Here is a 25,413-nt window from a genome sequence, read left to right on the forward strand (position 1 = left end):
CACAAATCAGCAACTGAAATTTCCAATATCCAAATCTCCAGCAAAGATACCTTTGTGCCAAATGTAGCTTTCGGTAGCAGATAATACGTAAGTAAAACTGAGAATTCGAAGAATGACACTTCTGAAGTGAGAAAATAAGGAGTCTTGTAGTATGAATCGGTTGATGTTTTTAAAATATAACTTTGAGAGGAGAGTAAAAAATGTAAAATCAGAGCTTAAAAATTAGTAAAGCTTTTTATAACCAAGAGAATCATGTTTACGTGCTAGCTACAAAGATGAAAAAACATTCGCATGAATGAAAAGTGAAAATGTATTTAAATTTAATGTTGGAAATAACGGACAAAGTTAATTAAAATCCAAATTAGTTACACAAATGTATCATGTCTTATATTACAAGATGACATAAGACGTTGGTACTAAAGATTAGTAGACAATAAGTGCAAGTACGTTTTAAGATTTTCTGCTTGAATTGGATGGAAGCTGTATTGCCAAAAATAGTGCCCACATTGCTAATATTCGCTTATAGCATTAATAGAAGCTCTAATACATTTACAAGCAGAAAGCTTTTGAGTGGTTTGCCATAAACGGATTAACCTAACCTAATACAATTAAAGAACCGCTGCTCTTAGTAGGTTAAAACGAAACTTATGGATGAAAATACAATTTTTAAGCTGCAAGTAAATAACTAGGTGGAATATTTTAATGTACATAAAACTGTCATTTTAAGGACTTAAATTATGGAACAGACAGCAAACCTATCAAGCTGAAGGCTCTACTAATTCTGATGCTGGCTTGAATACTATTGGAAATATTGGGAATTACATTTGCTAAATTCCGCAAAATAAATAAAATTTGGTAATTCAGATTCAACTTGGTAATAGTCCTCAATAACCTATTTTGCGTAAGAGCATTTTAAAATTATCTTTGAGTATGTTATAATGGCATTAGTGAATTTTACCGAAAGACGTAATTTTAAAGCATTGTTGACGTCACAAATTCCTTTGGGACATCTTCATATCTTTAGTTGAATATGAAGACACAATTTCACGCGATACTGGTTTAACATTTGTATGATGAATGGGACAGTTATTAGGGAAATGTAATTTAGGAAGGTCTTGGTATTGAAATATCAAATGCTTACAATTTTTAATGATATGGTTGTTGAAAAATGTACTAAATTAGTGGATCTATCGTATGTTTTTCAGTTAATGCTTTCCGAAAGTTTTACATTTCTAATAATGAAATAAATTTGGAATTCTCCCGCAAACATAAAGTAAAAGAAATATTATAGCTGTAGCTTGGTATTGAAGAAATATTATAGCTTCTATCACACACATCTGGTAATAATAAACTCAAACTAAACTGAAAGACGATTTATTACACACACCTTTTTTCCTTTTAATTTGTTTTCTAAGCTATTTTGCTTCATATAAAAATTTAATTAACCTGAAATTAGCTTTTTAAAATTGTATTAATTTATTAACAGTTGCGTGAGAAAATTACATAATTTTGAATGTATAGATGAAATTTAACGTTGCTAATTCACCATGCTGAACATTAACATGAACTGAGTACCTTTGGCAGCTTGAAACTAGACTGCATACAGAGAAGCATTTATTTGACGTTTGCCATTAGTAAAGAGGGTGCGTAAACTTGAAAAAAGCTTACCATTTATTACTTGACCTGGTTTGTATGAAACACTTGTTTGTAGTAACACATAGGGCGCATCATTCATCTGCAGCGGTAAGCTAAGACTTCTCGCAGGGCTTATTGTATCGCATGTATCCGTAGGAGCCCCCTGAGGATAACTTCCAGCTTTGATGTGGAGCAAAAGGAGTATTAATGCAGCATAACTATATTTAAAAGCCATACTACTCGATAATAGGATAAGAGAAAGGAAGATGGAACTTGAAAGTCAAGGCTACTTTTCGAAGGCCATTTAAAATGTTGGGCTTGATGTGATGCCATAGTAGAAGCGAGCAGCGACCTCGTTTTCAAGTGCAACATCCTCGGGCAAGACCTGTCTCGTTTTAACTTTAAGATTTCCGTGACATGTTTGTGTAAGTTTCCATCAACAGGTTTTCTTTCTGAAGTAAGGTCAGCTTTATTAATTAGGTAATTTGATCTATTTCATTGTCAACTCTAAGTACGGAAATTCTTTCATTAAAAGAATGGCAATAAGTAGCCAATAATAGCACATACATCATGTATAAAACGTTTTATTGGCCTTAAATGTGCTACAAATTGTGAAACACTTTTTAAGTAATTTTTAATTACGTGAAAATTGTTTTGATTTCCAAAAACGGGAAGGAATAAGTGAGGTAGGAATACTACCTATCGTTGCAGCGTCATTGCTTTAAAATAATAATAATAATAATAATAATAATAATAAAAAACAGAAAAATTGCAAACATTTTAGGTTGATTTGAGAATATCAAATGTTTGGTGGTTTTTCTACATAATAAACAAAATAAAAAGGGTTAATAAAGTACCAAAATTATACTCAATCATTTTGTTAATAAAATCAACGCATAAAAATATTTGGTTAATCTTTGGTCTATGGTAACTTGGCGATTTTTTGGCGAAAATTTGGCGGCCAACCCTGCTACAGCAACCTGCTAGTTTTGTTTTGGACGCCATTTTGTTTTTACGAAGTAAAGGCATTTTTTTTTTTTTTTTTTAACTCAACAGTTTTTTTCCAACAATCTGCTAGCCGAATTACGCTTATGCTAGAACTTTTATGGAACAAAAGTGCTTAATCATGACGAAGATTAGGTGCGAAATTGGGAGACAGTGCAGAATCGCCCACTGCTTGCCGCGTTTTTAAGAATTGCACATACACGGTATCCATGTACACGTCCACCTATTGTCATTTAAAAAAAAATCCCAGAATTGCACAAAAATGGCATTGCGCACACTCTTGACTTTATCCATGTACACTGCTAAAGTCCTAGATAGTAACCTTTATCGCCTTACCAAAATGTCGCCAAACTACCTGTTACCATATTCCAAAGATTAGCCAAATATTTTAGTTCCTTCTTGTTTTGTTGACAAATGACAATAATTTTCTTGAACTGTACGAATAATTTCATACTGAAGATATATTCCTCGTTGCATCATAAGTTATCTTTCGCTCGCAGATGTACATTTCTCTTAGCTTGTTGTAGAATTAAAAGTGAAGATATGAAACCCAACGGAATTTTCATAATTTAGAAATATGATTACTTTTATGATTAAATAAGAACCCAAACTAATCATAAATGGAATAAAGATTCACGTAATGAAAAAGCAAGAGAACCTCATGCAGCCACCCCGCTCAGTCGCCTGCTGCCCAGGGGGAACTACCGAAATTTCGCTAAGATAACCATTCGGCCCCTAATCGTGCGTTATTCTTAAAACAACATGCGAAGAATAACATAAATTCAGAATGGCTTCGTGCATTTTTCAGATTAAGTTACCATTAAGTTTATTAGTTTTCTTTTCTAAGTTTGTCCTGAATGAGCGGATAAATACGTGATACTTACGTATTATTCCGTCGACCGTGAAACTGTTGCCAAACAGCGCGGTTTAGCCCAATTATGGGTAAGCGTGGCATCACAACACACTCATAATATCTGCGCTCTGGTGTGATGCAACTCTCTCCGATTCTCCATAAGCGGTCTTTTATTTTTATGAAAAAGGATATAAATTAACTATTATTGCTGTAGTCTTTTCTTGAAGTTTGGAAAAAATGAGCTGTAGATTCACATTTGCGACTGCCCTCCGGTTCATTTGCAGCAGTTAGTCGAGAGAATCAACATTTATTGATTACGGAAAAGTAAAGATGGCGGACAAAACAATATAGATTGAAACAATTACCTGCGAGAAGTTTTACCGACAGCGTTCTAAACAGAGCTTCGGGTAAAATCGGTGGGGCTAACAAAACAGTATAAATGAACGAAGCTTTTTTACGAAGCGTTAAAACGAAGCCAGTCGAATACTGCTGCAGCAGTGCCTATTTGATGGATTGTGCAGAGAGACTGACAGATGTTTCATGGCAAGAACTGCAGATTAAATGAACAGGAGCAATTGGCGCAAATTTGGTGGAATGTCCGCCACTTTTCACGCTCGATGGGATAACACATAAGTGACAAATATTTGCTTAGAGCAAGGATAAGGCAACTGATTTACTGCTTTTATTACTGATATCATTTCAATTTTATCAAAATGTCCTTTGAGTAATAGTATTTTAATAAACCAAGAATCCAGCAAAAACATTTGCTTCTAACAGTGGCACCAATTTTGGTACTTACGTGTTACTGCAACTAGCTCAACGACCAATTTTTCAGAATGTGCAAAAATCTAACCATGCGCATAATGATTCTTCAGGCAACATGCTCAGAACACAGCTCATCTTCCTGCCACGCCCACCAGCGGCCGAGCGGTAAAGTCGCTGAACATTGGTAGTTCGGTCCGAGGTTTGAATCCCGCGAACGGGCTGGTTGCATGGGCGTTTTCGTGGTTTTCTCCATGTGTAACGTGTATACGAGCCAGTTTCCCTTATAAAGTCCTCCACGAAGGCATCCCCCCTTAGGAAGATAGCCCTAGAGGCTTTGCCGTAATTAAATAACCTAACAATCTTCCTGCCAAGCAAATTCGCCATTTTTGCATGCGTTCCTTTTATTGTATTCTAGTGGCTTTTATAAACATATCGTGATATATTATGCCTTAATTTTAAAACATGCACTTCTCGAATTTGCCAGCGATGGAAGAAACTGCAGTAAAATTTCTCGAGGAACACAGAATTTTGATTCAAAATCTCTAAAGGGAGCAACGAGGAGATACGCTTGATGGACAATTGACATTACCGGAGTTTCCGCGAAGGCGTATTTCTACAATTCTCTGATTTTTTTAAGTGTGAACAGATCGCTGTGCACTTGGGGATAAGAAAAGCACAAAAAATTAAAGATTTGGAGAAAAATGTAAATATTTTGTTTTAATGGATGTCGTAATATTCATTTAATAATCAAAATCCGTATTTTAAATTACTAAAGTGTGTTTTCTTTCAGATGTTGATAATGTTTGCCAACTTACAATAAATATCGACAGTCTGGGAATCCCTCTGTTCAAAAGTTGCAAAATCACTAACTTGCACCCGATAAGTAAGTTTTAACTTTTCATCTGTAAAAAATCGCTATATTGGACCAAGATGGTTGCTTTAATACGTAAAATGCCTACATTTTTATGCCACTGCATATGAGCATTCAACTGTGTCAACCTAGGTCGCCCTGATCAAAAGGTTCATTGTAAAACATAGTTTTTCAGAATGGGAATTTTCACAGAAATTATAAGTATTATAACTTTGAATAAAAAATTTCATTATAAAGATTAGGACTTTATTCCAAGGAATACAAATTTATGGTAATCAATTATTAGTCATAAGATGATGAGGTAATTATTTATAAAGATTTAAGAGGCCTTAACAAAACTTAACGAATGTACAGAAATGCATATTTTAAGTTCATTTGATTAAAAAAATATTTGAAAAAATGGAAAATTATGCAATGTTTAATATATCTAAATGTATGTGAAGGTATTTTATAGCATAAATAAAAATGGTATCAAAGGACTGTTATGTGTATGTATAAAAAGTACATGTATAAATACGTATAAAGTATATATATATATATATATATATGTATATATACGTATATATATATACGTATATATATATATATATGTATATACGTATATATATAATATATATATGTATATATATGTTGTATGATCTTAAATTCATTTAGTGCGAAAACAAGTTACTACTACTTGCGCAATTGCTGCAAAGTAAGTTAATAATAATTTATTTACTAAATAATATTGATTGGTTATATTATCTCCTAAGTTTAATTAAAGTAGAATTATCTTAAAAAAGTGAATCCATACTAGTAAGTTATATTTTGAAAGATGTTTTGAAGTAACTTGAAAGTAAAATGTTAATAATGTTTTAACGGGGACTGGAATTAAATCATCATGAAGAACAAAATTTCAATTGTAAAAGGAATAAATTAAAGGCAAGAATTAAATTAAATGCATGTAATCACTGTCACTGATCGGAAATTAGTTGACTTTTCAAGGGGAACAAATCAACTCCCGTTCAATGAACAATAATTAATAATAAATAATAAATACGAAGGTGTTTCGTCTTTACTCGAGCATTAAGGTTAAGCCAAACCGGCAATTCAAGTCAGGCCAAATATTTCCGTGAATAGAAGGGATTATGAACCAATGCTGATATTCAAAGAACTTATTCCTATGAAGCATTTTAGCCAAATCAATTTTGAGTGAAAAGCAATTTCTGCAGTGAATTTCTAAAAAACTCGAGTAACAGTTCCCCGACACCCTCGTGTTTATGCATTTGAGTTCAATATTATTTGTAAAAACTAAACATTGGAAATTGTCATTATGAAATAGAATTCAAAGTATAAAGTTGAAATAAACGTTAGAAGATTACAAAATATAAGATAAATAATGCAAACTTTGTAAAAACAAATAAAAAATAATATAAAAATAAAAATAATATAAAAATGAAAATATTTGCGAAAACAAGTTACTACTAGTTGCGCAATTGCTGCAAAGTAAGTTAATAATAAATAAAGTGTGCAGATTTTAAATAAAAGTATCAATTAAAATAGCAGGGATATAATATATAATATGTGCCAAACATATTGATTTATCGATTAAGAAAGCCGCAGTATTTTTAATCTGAATAAATGTTTGTTATCGAACCTGAATAAATGTTTGTTATGTTCGTATAAAAATTATTTTTATGTCTAATTTGTTCTCTTCACTGTAATTACGTATCTGATTGTTAACATAGATATGCAGAATCCATAGGTGGTACTGATAATATCTCAAGCTTATGATAACACGTTTTGAATTTTCGAATTTAAGAAAAGGGAAAATAATGTTTAGCAGAAATATATTTCTTTCTTTTTTATGGTAGTTACTCTGAGCACGTTTGCTATTGACTTTATAAAAGGTAGGATAATTAGGGCAAAAGAACTCTCGGGCTGTCTGCCTAGGGGAAAGGATGCCTTCGTGAAGGCCTTTTTAAGGTAAACTGGCTCTATCCAAATTTCACGTGGGGCAAACCACGAACGCTCCCGTGGAGCCGGTCCGTTTGCCAAGATTCAAACATGGGACGAACTACCAGTGTTGAGCGACGTTCCCGTGCTACCCACTTTATTTAGATGATTAACTCTTTTATGTGCTAAATCTCATTTTTAGATACAGCTGAATACAAAGCACCGAAAGCACGTCATCTTTTCAAACATTTTAAAAGTTAGGTCCTTAAATTAATATTTCTTCTGGCATTTTTGTTACTTTTAAAGTTTTAGTCTAGAGCTTTATGGAAATAATTTAAAAATCTATTACAAAACCAGAATCGATTTTATTTGTCAAAGGAAAGTATTGTCTGAAATGTCACAGGTGAACAGATATAACCCTAAATTCATACGGAGATTCAGAAATGAAAATATCCACGTGTCAAAAATAGAAACATATCATCAGTTTCTTGTAGAATAGACAGGGAATGCGTAGGAAAGTAGTCTCGGAACTAAAACTCGATATCCGATTGGTAGGGAAAAGAAATAATGTCCGAAGTACTCCACCCAAAGTGGACGCCTTAACTCGAAAGCATTTTGATCGATCTCAGCACCCTCTAGCGGTTTCTCCAGATCCCAGTTTCTTAAATTGATTCCATTGGTTGGAAAGAAATGGATTTCCGACTACTTCTTCCCTTACCATTTTTTTCTAGTAGTACATATTTCCTGCCATTTTACCCAATACCCTTCGGCATTACGAAGGTTGTTATTTCCCAAATGTCACCGCAGATAGACCGCGCATGAAAAAACAAGTTGAAGCAAATGGAGACGAAAGTACGAACATTTTTATTATTTTACGGCAAAGTTTTCGACTAGGATTTTTGTTGCTGAAATTGGAGATTTTGTATATCCCTGATCAGGTATCATAACTGCGGGTCGTATATATATAGGGAGACACGAATGGGCTTAAGTGACATAATTCAATCGTGCTGTCTGCACGACCTGCTGGATATGAGGACGCTTTCCGAGAAGGCATTTTAAGAGCAGTAAATCTATTTACCTCCCGCTCGAATAAGCAAATCAGTCTAAAATTTTGCGTTAAAAGTTATTCGGCGGAAAGAGGGAAAAGTTCAAACTATTGCTGAGAATTTTTATTTTTGAGTACACGCTGTACTGGAGAGTTAGTTGTAAGTATTCTCAAGCGAAGAGCACTTTATAAATAAGTGCTTCGCAATTCGCTATATTGCTCTAGGAGTTTTTCACTGAAAAAGTTATTTTAAAGTCTCGCTAACTTTCTACACTAACAGGCCAACACAATGAATTATTTTTTTTTAAAATTTTCTTTTTTAAATCTGGATGTACGTAATTCGTTTCATGACATAATACATTTAATTCTTTCAGTATGTGCCTAAACATGAATAGGTGATAAACATAAACTGAGAAATCGTTAATGATTCTCAACTGGCATTTAAGAAAGCACAAATTCACTCCTTGGATAATATAAGACAAATGAGTATGTGTTGGCATACCAGCGACCAAGCGGCAAAATCTCTGAACACTGGTATTTCGGTTCAGAGTTCGAATCCAGTCGAACTGGATGACTGCATGGGTATTTTTGTGATTTTCCTCATGTGTAACGTGGACACGAGCTGCCCACCAGCGGTTAAATCACTGAACACTGGTAGTTTAGATCTGGCTGCATGGGCGTTTTCGTGGTCTTCCTCATGTGTAATGTGTATGCGAGTCAGATTTCCCTAGAACGTCCTCCAAGAAATCATTTTTTCCCTTATGTAGATAGCCCTAGTGTGTTTTGCCATAATCTACCAAACCATACCAAGCCATGGATACGAGTCAGTTTCTCTTCAAATTTCTCCACGGAGCATCCCTCCCCTTGGCGTATGCCATTATGTAAGTCGCTGTAATCAGATAAAAATGAATATATGCTTATAGATAGGATAAGATTTTATTGATAAAATCGTGAATTGCAATCCGAATAAGAGTATTTTACGGAAAGGTTTCGTTATGAATTTTATTTATTTGTAACACTATAACTTCTCAGAATTTTAAAATCAATCAACAGGGTTCTATTGTCTTAGGTAAATTAGCTTTACCCAAACTGAAAAATGTGTCATTTTAGTACCCTATGGAAAATAATCATACTGTACTATAAAGTTAAATTAATGTACTCAACTTTCAAAAATAAAGTTAAATGGATAAAGAATCATTATTTTTAATGAATTCGAATGTCTGTATGTGGAAAAGGTAATTGCATTCTTGAATTTAAATTGAAATTATTTTTAAGTTTCTAATGTAATTATTTTACCCGATACTTCGAAATCCTTATTATTGTGTGATTCAGTTCGCAACTAATATTACATGCTGATGGCATTATATTATACGATCAAACTTTTCGTACGAAGGAACGTTTCTTTATTTCTTAATGAAAATTAAAATCTAATGAGGTCGTTTTATCGCGAGCGGTAGGCGTGATTATAAAATTATACTCAGTTATAGAGCAACTGAAGCCTACATAACTGGTTTGCCCATTTTACATGAACAAAGTCACTGCCAGAAATGGATACCCCTAACATTTTCCAGCAGTTTGTCTCTTACTGTGACCAGTTTGCTGCAGTAATGCAAATGAGAGAAATATTTTACAGTCGATCGTAATTTGTGATGACGCAGTGGGGCCATACTTTGATCTTCTGTTGAAGACGGAATCAGCAAGAGTGGAAAACAACAGGTTAAGCACCACCAAAAAAATAAACGTTGCAGCAATCAACAAAAATGGTAATGGCCCGATTTTTTTGGTGGGGAGGGGCAGCACGAAGGGATCCTTCTGGATGGACTTTAAAGAAGGAAATCAATCATTAACTCAAAACTTTTGTGTAAAGTGAACAATAAAATAAAAAAGACAAGACATGGAAAGCTGTGCCGCGGAATTCACCTTTTCCGTGATAATGCTGCTGTGTACTCAGTTGTCGTTGCTGAAGAAAACACATAAAGAACTATGATTGAGAGGAGCTTGACAACACCTCTTAGAGTTTACAGTTCAGACTTAGTTGCGGGTGATTATTACTTATTCTACAAACTGAAATCTGACTTTCGTGGAAAAAGGTTTTATGATGATGATGATGGCCGTAAAAAGAACAGTTAACATCCTGGGAGGACAAAAACTTTAGATTACATTTTAAAGAGGCATAGATTTGCTCAACAAAAGATGTAAAAAATGCATCATAAGTACAAGGAGATCGAATTGAAAAATAAGTTATTAAAAATTTATCTATTTCTTTCAGAAATATACTAGGCCAGAAACTTTTGAATCCATCTATGTATTTATTCGATAATAAAATTTAATAAAAAAGCAAACAGGAGGAACGGCCAACAATTATGTTAATGAAACACAAAAATTCGTAGTTTCTCATTTTCTTTTCCACCGATAATGGAAAGGCTATCAATGAACTCTGAATACTATTAGTTGAAGTCTCAGTTAAACTCTGAAATAAATTCATGTTCTCTTCGATCTTATATTGTCTTCTTCCGTCCGCTGAGAATTTTCCAGTGCCTTCTATTGCTTGAAACTGATGAAATTATTACACAGTTACATAGGGAGCTGGAAGCAGTTACAATTACATAGGGATCGGACCAGTTACATAGGTTACAGTTACAGTTAAAGATCGCCTAGATAAAACAGGTTACAGTTACGGCTACAGATCAACTAGATTTCATAGGTTACAATTACTGGTCGACTATATTTCATAGGTTACAGTTACAGATCGGACCAGTTACATAGGATATAGTTACCGCTACATAGGGATTGGACCAGCTACGTAAGGATCGGATCAAAGTGTCGCCAAATATTTGTCAAGCCTGGCGACTTTTGGCGATCTGTCACCGAATTTGGCGATAAAATTTAGTTGCTCAAACCATTGCCAGCTTGATGCTATCTCTCCCTTTCCCTCAATGTTAAATGCACTTACGCCTATAACCTTATTTTTCCGACGATGCTTCGCATCCTGAGGCTTTTCATGTTAGATTATACAAGAGATCCTACAAATTATATGTAACTTCACTAAAATTATTTACATATATACAAAATTTTTAATTATATTTACATAAACATTTCCACATGAATGCAGTTAAAAGCAAGCCATAAAATTACCTTATATACTGCTGACTATTTTTTGTCTATTTGATAATTAATTCCAAGGTACCGATTTTAAATAAGGCGTTTCTGAACAACCGAATGTGAAAATCTAAACATTGCATTTAGTTCTCTTTAGTAAATTTCTGATGCTAACGCATTTATTGCAGTAAAGCAGTCTCTTTGCTTTACGAGAAATATTTCCATGGAGAAATTTTCGAGGAAAATCTGTTCGATTCCGCGTTACTCAAAGAAAAATCGCGAACCCCTATGCAGCTAGTACATTCAGTTGCCTGTAACCAAACCTTCCCTGTCCCAGATACCTGTGTTCAGCTATTCTTAACCACTCGGTCATTAGTAGGCTCTCTCATACCTGAGTTAACTCAGTTTTCAATCGTGTGCAAATGTTGAAAATTGTTGTTTGTATCACGCATTTTTTAATCAGTTAATTAAGCCATAAAGAGTTTTAAACGAATTTGCATAATAGTTGCATAATAGGATAGTTATAGTTTTAACCTTCCAAGGAATAAACTAAAAGCGCAAATCTATCGCTTATTTTTGTCCATGAATATTTTAAAATTGTTAAGAATGATTTTTTTGACATTACATTTTAGAAATGGTCAAAGAAAACTATCAGAATAATATATATATTATGTTAGGTATAAATAATATTTTACGCCGAATTTTTGGCTAATATGTTTTACTTGTCTAGTAATAATCTCCTATTCTGTGTTCAACAAACAAAGAAAGCTTTGAGAGTGAAGCGTTTGGATGGAGATTGATAATGAGGTAAAATTTTGGATAAGATAATTGGTATGCGTTAAATTAATGTGTGAAGCAATGAATACCTTGAAGTGCTGCTGGAAATTTCACAAGAATGAATAAGCTAAAATGAACGTAGGACAGAAAAGCTGTTCCAGAAGTAGAAATTTCTAAAGAAGTGGAAATTAACCAAGATTTGAAGCCATAAAAATATAAGGGAAGCCCCACATCCCAGTGAAATAAACAGACAAGTATATTTGTTGAATATTTCATTATATTGTGATCAAAATCTGTTTTAGTAAAACAGAGATAAATCTACTAAACTCATCACCAAATAATAACTTAAAAGTTTTTGAGAGAAATAGTTTAAAAGTATTATATTAAATCTTCTCCTGACGACCACCTTTGAAAGGGATGAGGATTTTTGATCCCATAATTATATAACGGTGTTGAATATCATCAATAGGCATATTCTTTAAAGTAATGGCCTTCTCAGCCAGCTTATTTCAATTTTAGAATGGGGTTTAAGTTAGATTATTTGAGTATGGCAAAATACATGAGGGCTATCTGCCTAAGAGCAATAACGCTTTCGTGGAGGATTTTTAATAGAAATTAGCTTTTATTTTCGTTACATATGAGGAAACGTACAAAAGATAGTTATGCTAAAAGTCCGTGCGCGGGGATTCGAACTCAGATCGAACTACTAGAATTCAGCAATCTCAGCCACTCATCCACTGGTTGGGCTTTAAAATAAGATATTCACATTTCTTTATAATTCCTTTATGCACATATGTATTAGTGCTATAAATACAGACTCTGTTTGTTTATTTGGATTATGGCAAGAGTGACTTTGTGATGCACTTTCTGGGAAACTGGCCCTCATTCAAGTTTTATATATGAGGAAAAATACAAAAAACTCCCTAGCACCCATTCCCTTTCGTGGGATTTGAAACCTGGTCGGACAACCAATGCTCAGTCGTAGTAATATTTAGCTATGCGTGGACTAATACAGAACTCATTTTGTCATTTATTAATAATGTTTGCTGACTACCATTCCTCCGGCAAAGTTTGGGCATTTTTATATTAGGTATACGTAAGGGAATGGCTGAAATCGTCGATTATAGCATCCTCTCAGAATGATGCTCAAGTGTAGTAGTACAATATGTAGTAGACCCCTTTGCAGATTAAATAAAATTACTTGTCAGATGCAAATCCAAGCTTAAAACACGAGACTTCGCAATGATTCAAAATCTTTAGTTTTAAAAAGGAGGTCTCGGCCAGTGTGTTGTTATGGAATGACTACAACAAAATTAATCGAAAGAACATTTAATGTAATACTAGCTGGAATAAACACTCATCAGCTGTGTTTTTTAATTACTTGGATAAAGTATATGAGATTTAATAAAACATGTAGTTCCCGTATATTGTTACTTTTAAATATACATTAGCATTTTTATACTTGTTTAATTACCTGTCAGTTTGTGTTTGTACTTGTTTAATTACCTGTTTAATTTTTATACTTGTTTCGAGTTTAATGTAACACACTGAGATCGATTTGATGAAGATACTGAGTTAGCTCGGGGATTCATTCTGGATCCGAAATCAATTCGCTGGTGACATTGGGTAATTAATTAAATCTTGATGACTCTTTTGCTACGATAACGGCCAATAACTCATTGGTAGTATTAGCGGCTGATAAAAATTTGGCACCACTTAAATTAAACTAGCCTAGATTTGCCAGTTTTCCTAACTATTCGGTTAGGATATTCTGATTGAAAAATGGGAATATATTTCTTTGCTTTGCTTATTTTGCTTATTACATTTACTATGTTTACTATCTTTTTGCTTTAAAATATGAAACAAAAAACGCATTAATGCTTTGATATGTAAATTAAATTTTTTTTAACATTCTAGCTCGTAACTGTTAACATTCTGTATGTATATTAGGTCATTTTGTTAGGAATACTGTGTTAAATTACAAACTTTCCTTCAGTAGAAATGCAATAGCAGTATCAGCATCAGTAGCAGTAGCAGTAGCTGGAGGAGGAGGAGCAGAGGAGTAGCATCAAGATGTGTAGTAGGAGTAGTAGAAGGAGAAGCAGAAGGCTTATTTTTTTAGAGTAAGTAAATGCATGGTTTAGTTTTTCTACATGGTACTTTACATTCAAATTATATATATATATATATATATATATATAAATATTCAAATTAGGCAGAAAGAAGGATGGTTTTTAAAGGAAGGTTTTAGGAGGGTGATACCAGAACGTGTTCTGCCTGCTTGAAGGCCACGTTTCTCTAATGATTAGTATTCTGCGGCGTTGAGTTATTCTTGCCATTGTTTAAGACGACTTTGGTCAGAGCTAGCTTGTGCGCTAGTTAAACTGTGAAGCCGTTAGGCTGTACTTAACTTCAATAATTTTAAGTTTATTCATTATCTTTGATTTAAACCAAAAGTGTTGGCTTCTGCAAACACGAGTTGGTGGCGTCTGTTAAATCTTATTTGAATTAATAAAAGGGTCCTTTACACCTTTTCCCTCTCTCTGTAGTATTTATCAGATGCAGTACTGTCTTTGAAGTCGGTACTGTCTTTTAAAGTCAGTACTGTCTTTGAAAGGTCTGGTGTAATTGTATACTCCCGAAGAAGACCAGATTGTATACTGTAAAGTCATTCTTCTGGTAAAAAAAATTAATTTTAACAAGCTATTATCAATCAAAATCGTAAAAACAACCTTGTATTTAGCGTAGGTATAATGAAACACTCAATCGATTTCGAGGGCAGCTAAAGGTCCCTCCTCATCAGGAGAAAGAAATACCTAGAAAGAAGAAAAAAAAGCTATTATCAGTTCTGTTTGCATTCAATCCAAACCCTCAGCCACGTAACAGTTTTTGGTTCAGAAGTGGGATTTGAACCCGTCCCTACATTCGGGAACCAGAAAAAAATTTATGCATGAGTACGGGTTCGCAATGGATTGAATGCACACAGAACCGAAGATAGTTTGATAAAATTTATTTTACGAAAAGAATCACTTCACATTTCTGAAACTTTCCACAAAAATACTCTTACAGCTCTTTTTAGTATCACAGAGCACTCTATCAGTAGTTACAATTCAAACTACTTAGAACGTTAAGCACAACGAAATGCAAAGCGCATCTAAAGAGCGAAGCTCACACGGAGATATTTCCGTATTCCGAAGTTTTCGAGAACTGAAAAAATAAGAAAATAATGCTCTCTTCAGTTTTATATAATCTTCCCCCGGCCACCGAGAAATTTCTAGTGTCTTCCGTTTCTCGAAATTACTGAAAGGCATACGAGGGTCGCATATGGTCCTAGTTACATATACAGATTAATTACATTTATTCAGTCACAATACCAGTTACAGTTATACAAGGATTGGACGAAAATATCTCCCAATAGGCGCCAAGTCTGCCGACTTTTAACAATGTCTTGCCAAATTTTGTTACAAAAAATTAGTCCTCAAAACCATAGCCAACTTCTCGATAGCTCACCAGTTCAGAGAGAGAGCCATTTACTCAATGTAAAAAGACTTTCGCTCTGTAATCGTATTTTTCCAGGAGAACAACTTCTCTTTCAAGCATTTCATGCTATTATTGTTAGTTATTTACATATATATAAAATCCACAACAATAGCTTTAGGTATCCAAACCTAAATCTACGAACTAAAGATAAGCATGTCGAGAAATTATAGCAGTCCAAAATATTTCCAAGTCCTGGAGTTTTCCAGACCCATCACTCTTTGAACATGATTATTTTTATTCGCCTTCATTGTTTTAACATTTGATAATTTTATGTCTTTGCTATGCTACTGAAAAAACATCCAGTGAAAAATGTGTAGAAGTCTTCGCGCTCGGAAGATCCTCGCTTGAAAATACGTTGAAGATCTTCGCTTAAAATGTTTTAATTTTCGAAATAAGAAGAACAAGGTGTTCGATGTTCGACGGAAGTGGGAAAATTATTTTACAAACAGAACTACAGTAAATTTATCTTATTTCTCAATTTCTTTGCTTATTGTTTAATTTTATGATATAATTTGGATAACATCTAATTTAGATATGACCTACTAGGGGTCGTCCTGTAAAATCTTTAACATTATTTATTAGATCGCGGTTAAATTCTGGTGAACGGAGACTATCTTCTTAGGAGTTTTTGCTATTTACCTCATGTGCTACGCTGATACGAATCAGTTTGACTTTTGAAATCTTGAGCGAAGGCTTCATCTTTCTAAGGAATAGCCCTCTAGTGCTTTGCAGTCAAAGTTACTATGCTACAAGGTATGCTCTTCTCGATTAAGGTCGACCTACGTTGTGACCTCGAAGTCCTGCTTCAAATAAAGGTTTCTCCTACTTCTGTGTGCAAAATGACGTCATTTAGCAGATGCATCAAATACGTCACTCTCTCGAGCGTCGGAAAGAGAATGGTTCGACCTTGAAATAGCGTGACCTTGTCTGTCCACTGTGCTTCGCAGTAATCTAAATAATGCATTTCAATATGAGACTTCGAGCTTTTTCATAGCAGCTGCTTTAAATGTAGATTTCTACAATTTTTTACTTTCCTCTTTCTCCTTCATAAATACAGTTTTTCAAGGCAACTATGGCAAGAATAAATTAGGTTTATCTGGAATAAAAAAATAAACGAGCACCGTTAATCTTCGATTCTAACTTTGCTTGTTTTCTTTTCATACTGTAAGGAAAACTTTCAACTTAGGCTCAGCAGCGGCCGAGTAGCAGAGCCGTTGAGAATTGCTAGTTCGGCTCTTTCAAATCCCAGAGAATAAGCTGACTGCATAGGTATTTTCCGGGTTTTCCTCATATGTAACGTAAATACGAAACAGTTTACTTTAAAATGTTCTTCACGAAAGCATTCCTATCCTTAGGCATGCAGTCCTCGATTGGTTTGCCATATTTAACTAACCGATTAAACCTCCCGCGGAAATTAAAAACCCTGTTTAATCGACCTGACGCTGGAAACATACTTCATCATCGGTAGATTGTAGGCGGTGTATCAGCGGTTGTCGACTGATAACCAAGTACCAAAACTATTGTGGAAGGCAAGTTCTTCTGCCCATTTTTAAGAAAGCAATACAAAAGTGTATAGATATTTATGCAGGAACTTTGAATTCACTTTTTAAAATATTAATGACGTATATTTTGCCCTTCAAGAATTATCATCGGCTTCCCAAAGGAGAATAAATATAAGTTATCAAAGTTAGCAACTGAGTGGCTACTGCAGTGCTTGCACCTCAAAATTTACACTGAATTTTTTTGATAAAATGGGAAGTCATTTAATAAGTGGTGTAGGGTTATATTTAGTTCAATTAGTCAACTATTCAAATTTTTGTTATCATTTTGGAACTCCTCAGCTTCCCCTCGCATTTCCTCGCCAAGATGCTAATTTAAAGTTAAGGGAAGTAGGTATTTAAATGGGTGAATCTAGCCAGGGCACGTTACGAATCTGTCTTTCCTGTTACGCGGAATTGCTGATACACTTTTTTGGCCATTTAAATAATTACAACGTCGAATAAGTTGTCGATTCAAACTAATTAGCTTTAATTGATTGTGTGACGATTCTTAAGTTCCACCACAAGTCGTCGGTGTTATTGTAAAGCACGAACTACGTGCCTTTCTGTTTAAAGTTGATAATAATAAAGGGTTATTTTTACCCTTCTTTTTATCATTTACCCCTGTGCGAGAAGTCTCCAGGTTCCTTAGTAGGAACTCATACATGTTATGTGGCCAAAAAGAGTACGATCCTATAGTGGGTATTGTAATACTTATTTATACATGCCCATTATTTCGTTTGAAATCTTTCACATTTATCATAAATTAATTTTAAAATGCACTAAAATCCCTTCCATGACGCAAAACGGATAGGAAAGTTCTAGAAATAATTGTCATCGAATTATTTATTTTTAGAGATATGAGTAAGACAGAGCAGAAGCCAAATGCTTTTATTTTTCGCAGAAGAGGGAAAAAATATGCTTTGTGCTAACTTGAAAGGCTTTCATAGCATAAGAAAATAATCTAAAATGACTTGAATTATTTATCGAGCCTTTTCTGACTGTAACAGGATGCTGTGATCTTCTTTATGTGTCTCGTGACGTCATAAGACACTTTTTATTTTTACTCGATTGTTTCTTTGCAATTTGAAAAGATTAAAACGACTGCACTTAATAAAATCTCTTTTTAGAATTTAATTAATTTGATGCATACAGAAGATGCATCTCCGTATAAGCTAGCCATGATAAAAAATCACCGCTTAAATTTTACGCTAGTTACAACAGTAAAATGCAAGGTAGTGTAGAAGGAAAAACTTTAATAAAAGGATTGTTTGAAAAAGTAATTTGGAAGCAATTTTTTCATATAAAATTTGGTGCTTTATACATCTAATGCTAACTTAAATTTCTTTATGTGAAGGTAATTTTTTAAAAGAGAATACATTGCTAATGTGAAAGAAACACATATTTCTTTTTCCTGTTTTTTTTTTCGGTAAAGTATATGACTCGTTTTATTATAAACTACTATTTTGTAGCTCTAATATACACCGTGATTAGATCTAAGTTCTGCTGTAGTAGGTTATAACAGGCCATTGTATAAGTTGAATATTTCAAAGTAACACGTTTTCGTAATGATTTGCGCCATCAGTGACCGAGTGGTTAAGACCACCGAATACTGGGAGTTCGGTTCGGCCTGGGTTCACTCCCAGACGAATGGACTGGGTGCATAGCTGGTTTTCCCCATGTGTAATGGGAATGCGAACTAGATTATCTTGGAAAGGTCTTCACCAAGGCATCTATTCCCTTTGACAGATAACCTTTGTCATATTTGAATAATCCCAATCTCAGAAAGATACAGTTGGATTATGGGTAAGCACATAATGCCTATACTTGCCTAAGAGAAAGGATACATTCAGGGAAGACTTTATGCGGAAAACTGGCTTGTATTCAAGTTATCAAATGGGAAAAATTTCAGGCAGCTTCCATGCATCCACCTCGTTTACCGAGATTTCAGTTCGGGTCGAAGTACCATTGTCCAGCTATCTCGGCCAGTGATGGCTTTTTTTCAGAATAAAAGACATCTACATTAATCAAACAACCTTTCAGGAACGAAACTTTCTTCTGCAGTATTTCATTTATGTGTGATGTAGATTTTTACAGACGCATTTCTTTAGAATTTTCCTTCCTTGAGAACAACAACAAGCTATTTATATCTTTTTAAACTTCAAATAATTTGCCTTTTTTTTTTCTTCTGAATGTAGTCGTTCTGCTTATGAAAAAACTAAGACGCATTTTTAACTTTTCGAGACTACAACAGTTGAGATAAGCACCAGACTGTCAGAGGATATTTAAAAGTGTACGGTTTTTTTCACAGACTCAATCTCAGATCCACTGAATGTGAAAGCGTTGATACCATGGAAACAATGTGCTATTCATCCTACTTAGATGAAGGTTGGGACTTAAGGTTATTTATGTACTATATGGCAAAGTACAGGACGGCTATTTGCCTAAAAGAAGGGATGCCTTCTTGGATGACGTTCTAAGGAAAACTGACCCCCCCTAGTTACGTTAGATGGGGGAAAACAATGAAAACCAATTACGCAGCGAACCCGTTCATCTGGATTCGAACTCGAGATGAACTACCTGTATTCAGCAGTCGTTTAACCGCTCGCCCTCTGTAAAGCTGAATGAACAAATTACTTAAGAACCCAGTACATTTGTAAAACTTCTGAAACTGTATAACGCATATGAAGATGTTTTAAATTTGAATTATAGTACTTATTAGAATTTGTTTAATTTTTCTGAAGGTAAACTTCGTAAATTATTATTATTATTTTAATCAGTATATTTTTTGGTCCTTTAGGAAAAGTATCATGAAAATATTCCTTTAATATTTAATAACAATGCATATCCCAAAATATATGTGAAAAATTTTAAAAGGTTAAGAAAACTTGTTGAAAAATGTTGAAACTACTGTAAAAAACACATTAACTTCGAAAATGTTTCTTCAACAACGTTTGGGAGAAAATTGCAACATTTTAAGAACTTTGAAAATAAGTATTGTCAGAACGTAACGTATGCCTTTCAGAAATCACCCGTGAAATTTGCTGAGGCAGCACTCAAGCCTATCTTCTTCACTCGAGCGCTTAGCTTGTAAGGGAGCAGTATATGGTTCTTGTCATTCCACTGTATACTTTGCATTTCTCTGTTGCCGATGGCATTAATCCTGATTGATGACACTGAGTTTTCTGTGCGCTTTATTCAGTTGCGTCAACGCAAGAAATATTCCGAATTTAAATCCATGGTAATGCCATAAACAAGCTTTTCAGTTGCCAACATTTCAACGATTTATACGACATAACTGAATATTAATATTATATGGTTAAGAATGATGAATTAATTTAGCATTAAAGATACATTGGAATTTTCAAAGTAATTTTCACTTTACTTTAATGTGTTTATCTTATGGTAAGAATATTTATATTTTACCTTTATTAGAATTTTATAGATACGAATTTACAAATTTGTTAAAGAGATTATACATTATATCGTAACTGTAAATAAATGTTACATTAAATAGTTGAAAGCCTCGTTCATTGAATTCTGACTTTTACTAAATTTAACACAGTTCTTAGAATATCGTAGTACGAGTATAAACAGCAAATCAATAAAAATTAGATTTTTTTCCCCCTGAGACACATGATTTTAATTCAATAGGTTCAAATATTTTATGAACCTTGGTAAAAGGTTATGATTTGTATCTTTTAACAGCTTTCTTTATCGCATATGTGTCAGTTTTTCTTAAAAAAATCCCCATAAAGGTATAAGGCATTTCTCCCGCTTTTTTAGCATGCCTTTGTGGTGTAATGGTCAGCACACTCGGCGCGTATTCGAGAGGTCCGTTTTTCGAGTCCCGGCGAGGGCATTGTCATTTTTCGTGTCACCTGCTTTCGAAACAACCTAATAAATCTACAGTTGCACCCGAACTAAAAAAGGTGGTGAATGATGATTCTCCACGAGCAGGATTTGGTGGTTGGTCCTCTAATCCCCAATCGTCCTTTAAAAGGTGAAGTATATAAGGTATTTCTGCCGCCTTCTTTGCATGCCTTCGTGATGTAGTGGTCAGCACACTCGGCGCTTATTCGAAAAGTCCGTGGTTCGAGTCCCGGCGAGAGCATTGTTCATTTTTCACATCTTCCGGTTTCAAAACAAACTAATGACTCTACAAAGTTATTTTTCTTTAAAAGCCAGATAGTGCTTGTGTTTTTTTATCAACCAGACTAACTAATTATAGCTGTTAATTATTTTTCAGTATAATTAATTAATCATAATTTAATTACAGATGGGGTTTAGGAAGTATTTTTGGTATATTTTATTTTGTTTCTTATTGTGCAGACTGAAAGATTGAAAATTTTAAAAACTTAATATTTTCATAATAATTGCTTCTTAGAATTATTTGTAATGCATTTCTGTTAACAGATAGAATTGTGGTAGAATTTTTTCGGTCCTGAAAAAGAGGGGCCTCTATCTGTTCGCCGTTGAAATTAATAGAATTTTAACTAAAATCTACTCCAAACACAACGTTGCCGTTTTGCCTAATTTAAGTTAACAGAGTTTTTCAAAAGCTGTTAAATAATTCTTGCGGCCTTTGATGAACAGAGATAAAATTTGTTGTGATATTGTCCTGTATCATACCAATAAAATTTTTGAGTGTTGGATAAAATTATCAAAATGCATGAAATGAAGAAATTGTTTCCACAGATCTATAGAATGCATTTGAAAATAGTAACATGGTATTAATTTAGCATCTGATAAAATTTAATAGCGAAATAAAATTGATATAGGTGACGTTTATTCATAATAATGATATTAAAGAAGCTTTTTGTGAACAGTCTCGGTGAAGTCAATTAAATTGAATCTCGGCGAAATAATTAAATTAATCTTTATTAGTGGTTCCCCCAAAGCACTAATAAAATGCGATCAGATTCATATATGCATATCCCTCTTCTTGCAAACTTCATATTGTTAATTCAGAAGTCAAACAACAAAAATCAGTTAGCTTCATTTTATTCCTATGTTTTCCGTGCTCTTCAAGTTTGCTCCTCCAAACTAGCCCTTGATGAAGAACTAAATTATTTAAAAGCAATAGCTATTGACAGGGGCTTTTCACCTAACATTATTAATCAAGCAGTTAAAAAATTCTCATCTCAACACACTAAAAGCCACACTCTTATTTTAGGAGATTATAAAAATTCTGTTGTCATTCCCTTCTTTCCATCAATTAGCTATAAAGTTGCACATATTTTGCAGAAATTTAACTTTCGGGTTGTTTACTCTCCCATCAATAAAATTCCAACTTCTATACTCAAGGACCCCATTCCGGATATGAATTCCTGGGGTATTTATAGGATTCCTTGCCAGTGCGGTTTAATTTACATTGGCCAAACTAAGAGAGCCTTAAGATTTCGTGTCAAAGAACATGAGGCATATGTTAGAAAAAAGGAAACACAGAAGTCTTCTGTTGCTCAACATTGTTGGTCCGAAAATCACACTTTCAATTTTTCTGCTGCCAAAATTATTCAAAAAACATCTTCCATTGGAGAACTGGATTTTCTAGAGGCATTTCACATTCATAAAAATCTTTCTGTTCTAGTTAACGATCCTAATTCCAATCCAAATTTGCCTTCGGCTTTTAGAGAAATTATGTTTTAGTTCTGGTTCCGCCAACAGATGGAGCCACTTGCTTATTCTTGTCCAGGCTTTCTTATCTTATCTAAACATTATTTCCTATCTTGTTCATTTGCGGTTTTGCAGCTGAAGATGATGGTTCGGTAAAACCATCGAAACTAGTCCTGTGAAAATTTTGTAAATTAACGCTGATTTTTGTTGTTTGACTTCTGAATTAGTATTTATTCGGCGTGTTATTGTGTCTTAATTCATATTGTTAGTTTTAAGAAATTTTCCCATTATTTAAGCTTCCCATGCATGAATTTGTTTGTTTATTGAAACTTTGAAAAAAAGTTTGCTATTTTTATGCCCTTATGATGCCAAAAAAATTGAATTTATCGCTTTATTTGATGGATCGGTTAAAAAAAAATTAGGATAGCTCGAGTTTATTTTTGTACAAGGTAATTCAATGATATTTCTTGGTATCTTACTAATGTGCAATATTCTTTAATTTATTGTTTTGCTACAAAAGGTATGGCGAAAGAGTTAACACGCAAATAATATTTAAGTGTTTGAGCTATAAAAATTTGATTTTAATGTTCTTATGAAGTTTTATTACTTTAATAATCTAATAATCGTACGAAAATTCACTAAACTAGAAATTTTTTTAGTTTTTTAATTTACACAAATAATGTTATGAGTGGACTATATGCCGATACGGAAGCTTCCCACTCTGTTCTAGATCATGAATCCTCTAAGATTCTGTTAATAAGATCTCCTTTTTTAAAACACTTTCAATGATTTAATCTTTTCACTACTATCTGCTTAGAAAATCTATTAACATCAGATAAATTTTCCTAAACTCATCTTATTTTAATTACGTATAAATGCGTACGTTTCTCTCTTCAGTTTCTGCACGGAATCTGAATATGATCTACAAATTTAAATTTAAATATCTTAGTCAGATATTATCAAACAGAACGCAAAAATTTCGCACACTTTTTGGCAATGAGTATAAAATTTTCCTAAATATAATTATCGGGACAAAACGTCATATATACTGTATAAATATGTATATTTTATTTATTAAATATAAATATGTATTAAGACACAATAACACGCCAAACAAATACTAATTCAGAAGTCAAACAACAAAAATAGGCGTTATATTTTCAAATTTTCACAGGACTAATTTCGAGGGTTTTACCGAACCACCGTCCTCAGCTGCAAAAGCGCAAATGAACAGGTAGGATATAATGATTAGATAAGATAAGAAAGCCTGGACAGAAAATAAGCTAGTGGCGCCATCTGTTGATGAAACCAGAACTAAAACATAATTTCTTTAAAGGCCGAAGGCAAAGATGGATTGGTATTAGGATCGTTAACTAGAACAGAAAGATTTTTTTGAATGTGAAATGCCTCTAGAAAATGCAGTATGAAAATATAACGCTGTATTTGTGCAGTATGAAAATATAACGCTGTATTTGTGCAGTATGAAAATATAACGCTGTATTTGTGCAGTATGAAAATATAACGCTGTATTTCTGCAGTATGAAAATAAAACGCTGATTTTTGTTGTTTGACTTTTGAATTAATAAATATGTATATTAAACTAATTTAGAAGTACCGATGTAGAAACACTGAGACATAGAAACACAGAAAATGCAGATGGCGAAGCACGCAGATAGCATATTGAAGAGGAAGAATTCTGATGATGTAGAATGTTAAATCCTTAATGACTAGGAAACGTGGCAATAGAGGTGGATTAAATTCCACTTTTATTTCAATTGACATTTGTGGCCACAACTTACTTGCCACTCTAATCGTGCCTATTTCCAGAACTTTTGCATTTTTGATATTATTGCGATACGAAGAGAGTAGCGAAATTGTGTCCTAGCAGCACACAGAGAGAAGCTAAGTGAGCATTTCTCCATATGGCAGTCTGTTAAGAGAAAGGTTTTGGTTTAGGCTAGAAAGGTTTCACTACTCAGAGTTTAGGTTCCTAATTAAATGCGTTATTAGCGTTACGCAAGTCATGCGACATAGATTTATCTAGAAATGACGCAGTCCAGGCATGTTTATTATTTTTTTAGAATAAAGAGGAAAGAACCAAATTAAGAAAGAGAAATTAAAAGGTCCAAAAGGAATTATAGAACTGATTTATATATTTTTTATATTACACACACACACACACACACATATCATATCACAGCTATTTTCTGTTTCCCATCCTTTTACCTTCTCTAGATATGTCCTAATATTTGTGCAGTATGAGCAATTGGAAAAGTGGGAAGGTCTATAAGATGGGAATGTCGCAAGGAGTGATAAGTTTTTCTGCATGAAATGTTCACTTGCAAGACACTTAATACACATTTTGAAAAAGTCTCGCGTTCTTTATTTTGCTGACAAGTAAAGCAAACAGTTTGATAACAAAAGGCGATAAACAGAAATGCTTTTAACATGCGTATCTTTTGCTTTTAAAAAGATTTCTCATAATTATGTTAAAGCAGTTATCAGTAACTTTAAATAATAAAAATATACTATCTGCTACAGTAGCTATGCAACGGATATCTTGTCTGAGTCTATTTTCTCTAATACTTCTGAAATTTAAACCGATGAATTTTAAGTAGCTGATCAATTTATGTTTTACTAAAGAACGAAAGGGTTATTTTCAGTAATAAGCGATGATAAATATCCAATCAAGCTACTTAAAGGTAATAATGTAATCAAATATTAACAGCACTAA

General features: G+C 33.6%; 1 protein-coding gene and 1 long non-coding RNA gene across 4 annotated transcripts in view; one reads left to right on the forward strand and one right to left on the reverse strand.

The window, feature by feature from the left end:
* Nucleotides 1-25,413, reverse strand: part of LOC118190089 (putative defense protein 2) — a 242,956-nt gene that overhangs the window by 67,003 nt on the left and 150,540 nt on the right. The window contains exon 1 of one of the 3 annotated variants that reach the window (XM_035360784.2): nt 1,669-1,956. The exons of the other annotated variants lie outside the window; for them this stretch is intronic. Within the exon in view, the coding sequence (XP_035216675.1) occupies nt 1,669-1,870 (202 nt within the window). The 5' untranslated portion in view covers nt 1,871-1,956. Of the gene's footprint in view, nt 1-1,668; nt 1,957-25,413 lie in introns of those variants that run through there. 3 annotated transcript variants of the gene reach the window in all.
* LOC118190090 (uncharacterized) overlaps nt 1-25,413 on the forward strand; it is a 141,973-nt gene that overhangs the window by 33,111 nt on the left and 83,449 nt on the right. The window contains exons 2-3 of the long non-coding RNA XR_015038863.1: nt 5,049-5,141; nt 13,985-14,108. This is a non-coding gene — a long non-coding RNA (uncharacterized LOC118190090). The remainder of the gene's footprint in view (nt 1-5,048; nt 5,142-13,984; nt 14,109-25,413) is intronic.

This window comes from Stegodyphus dumicola, chromosome X2 (assembly GCF_044657685.1).
Source record: "Stegodyphus dumicola isolate Sdum_Otavi_A_Nest chromosome X2, ASM4465768v1".
Classification (NCBI taxonomy): domain Eukaryota; kingdom Metazoa; phylum Arthropoda; class Arachnida; order Araneae; family Eresidae; genus Stegodyphus; species Stegodyphus dumicola.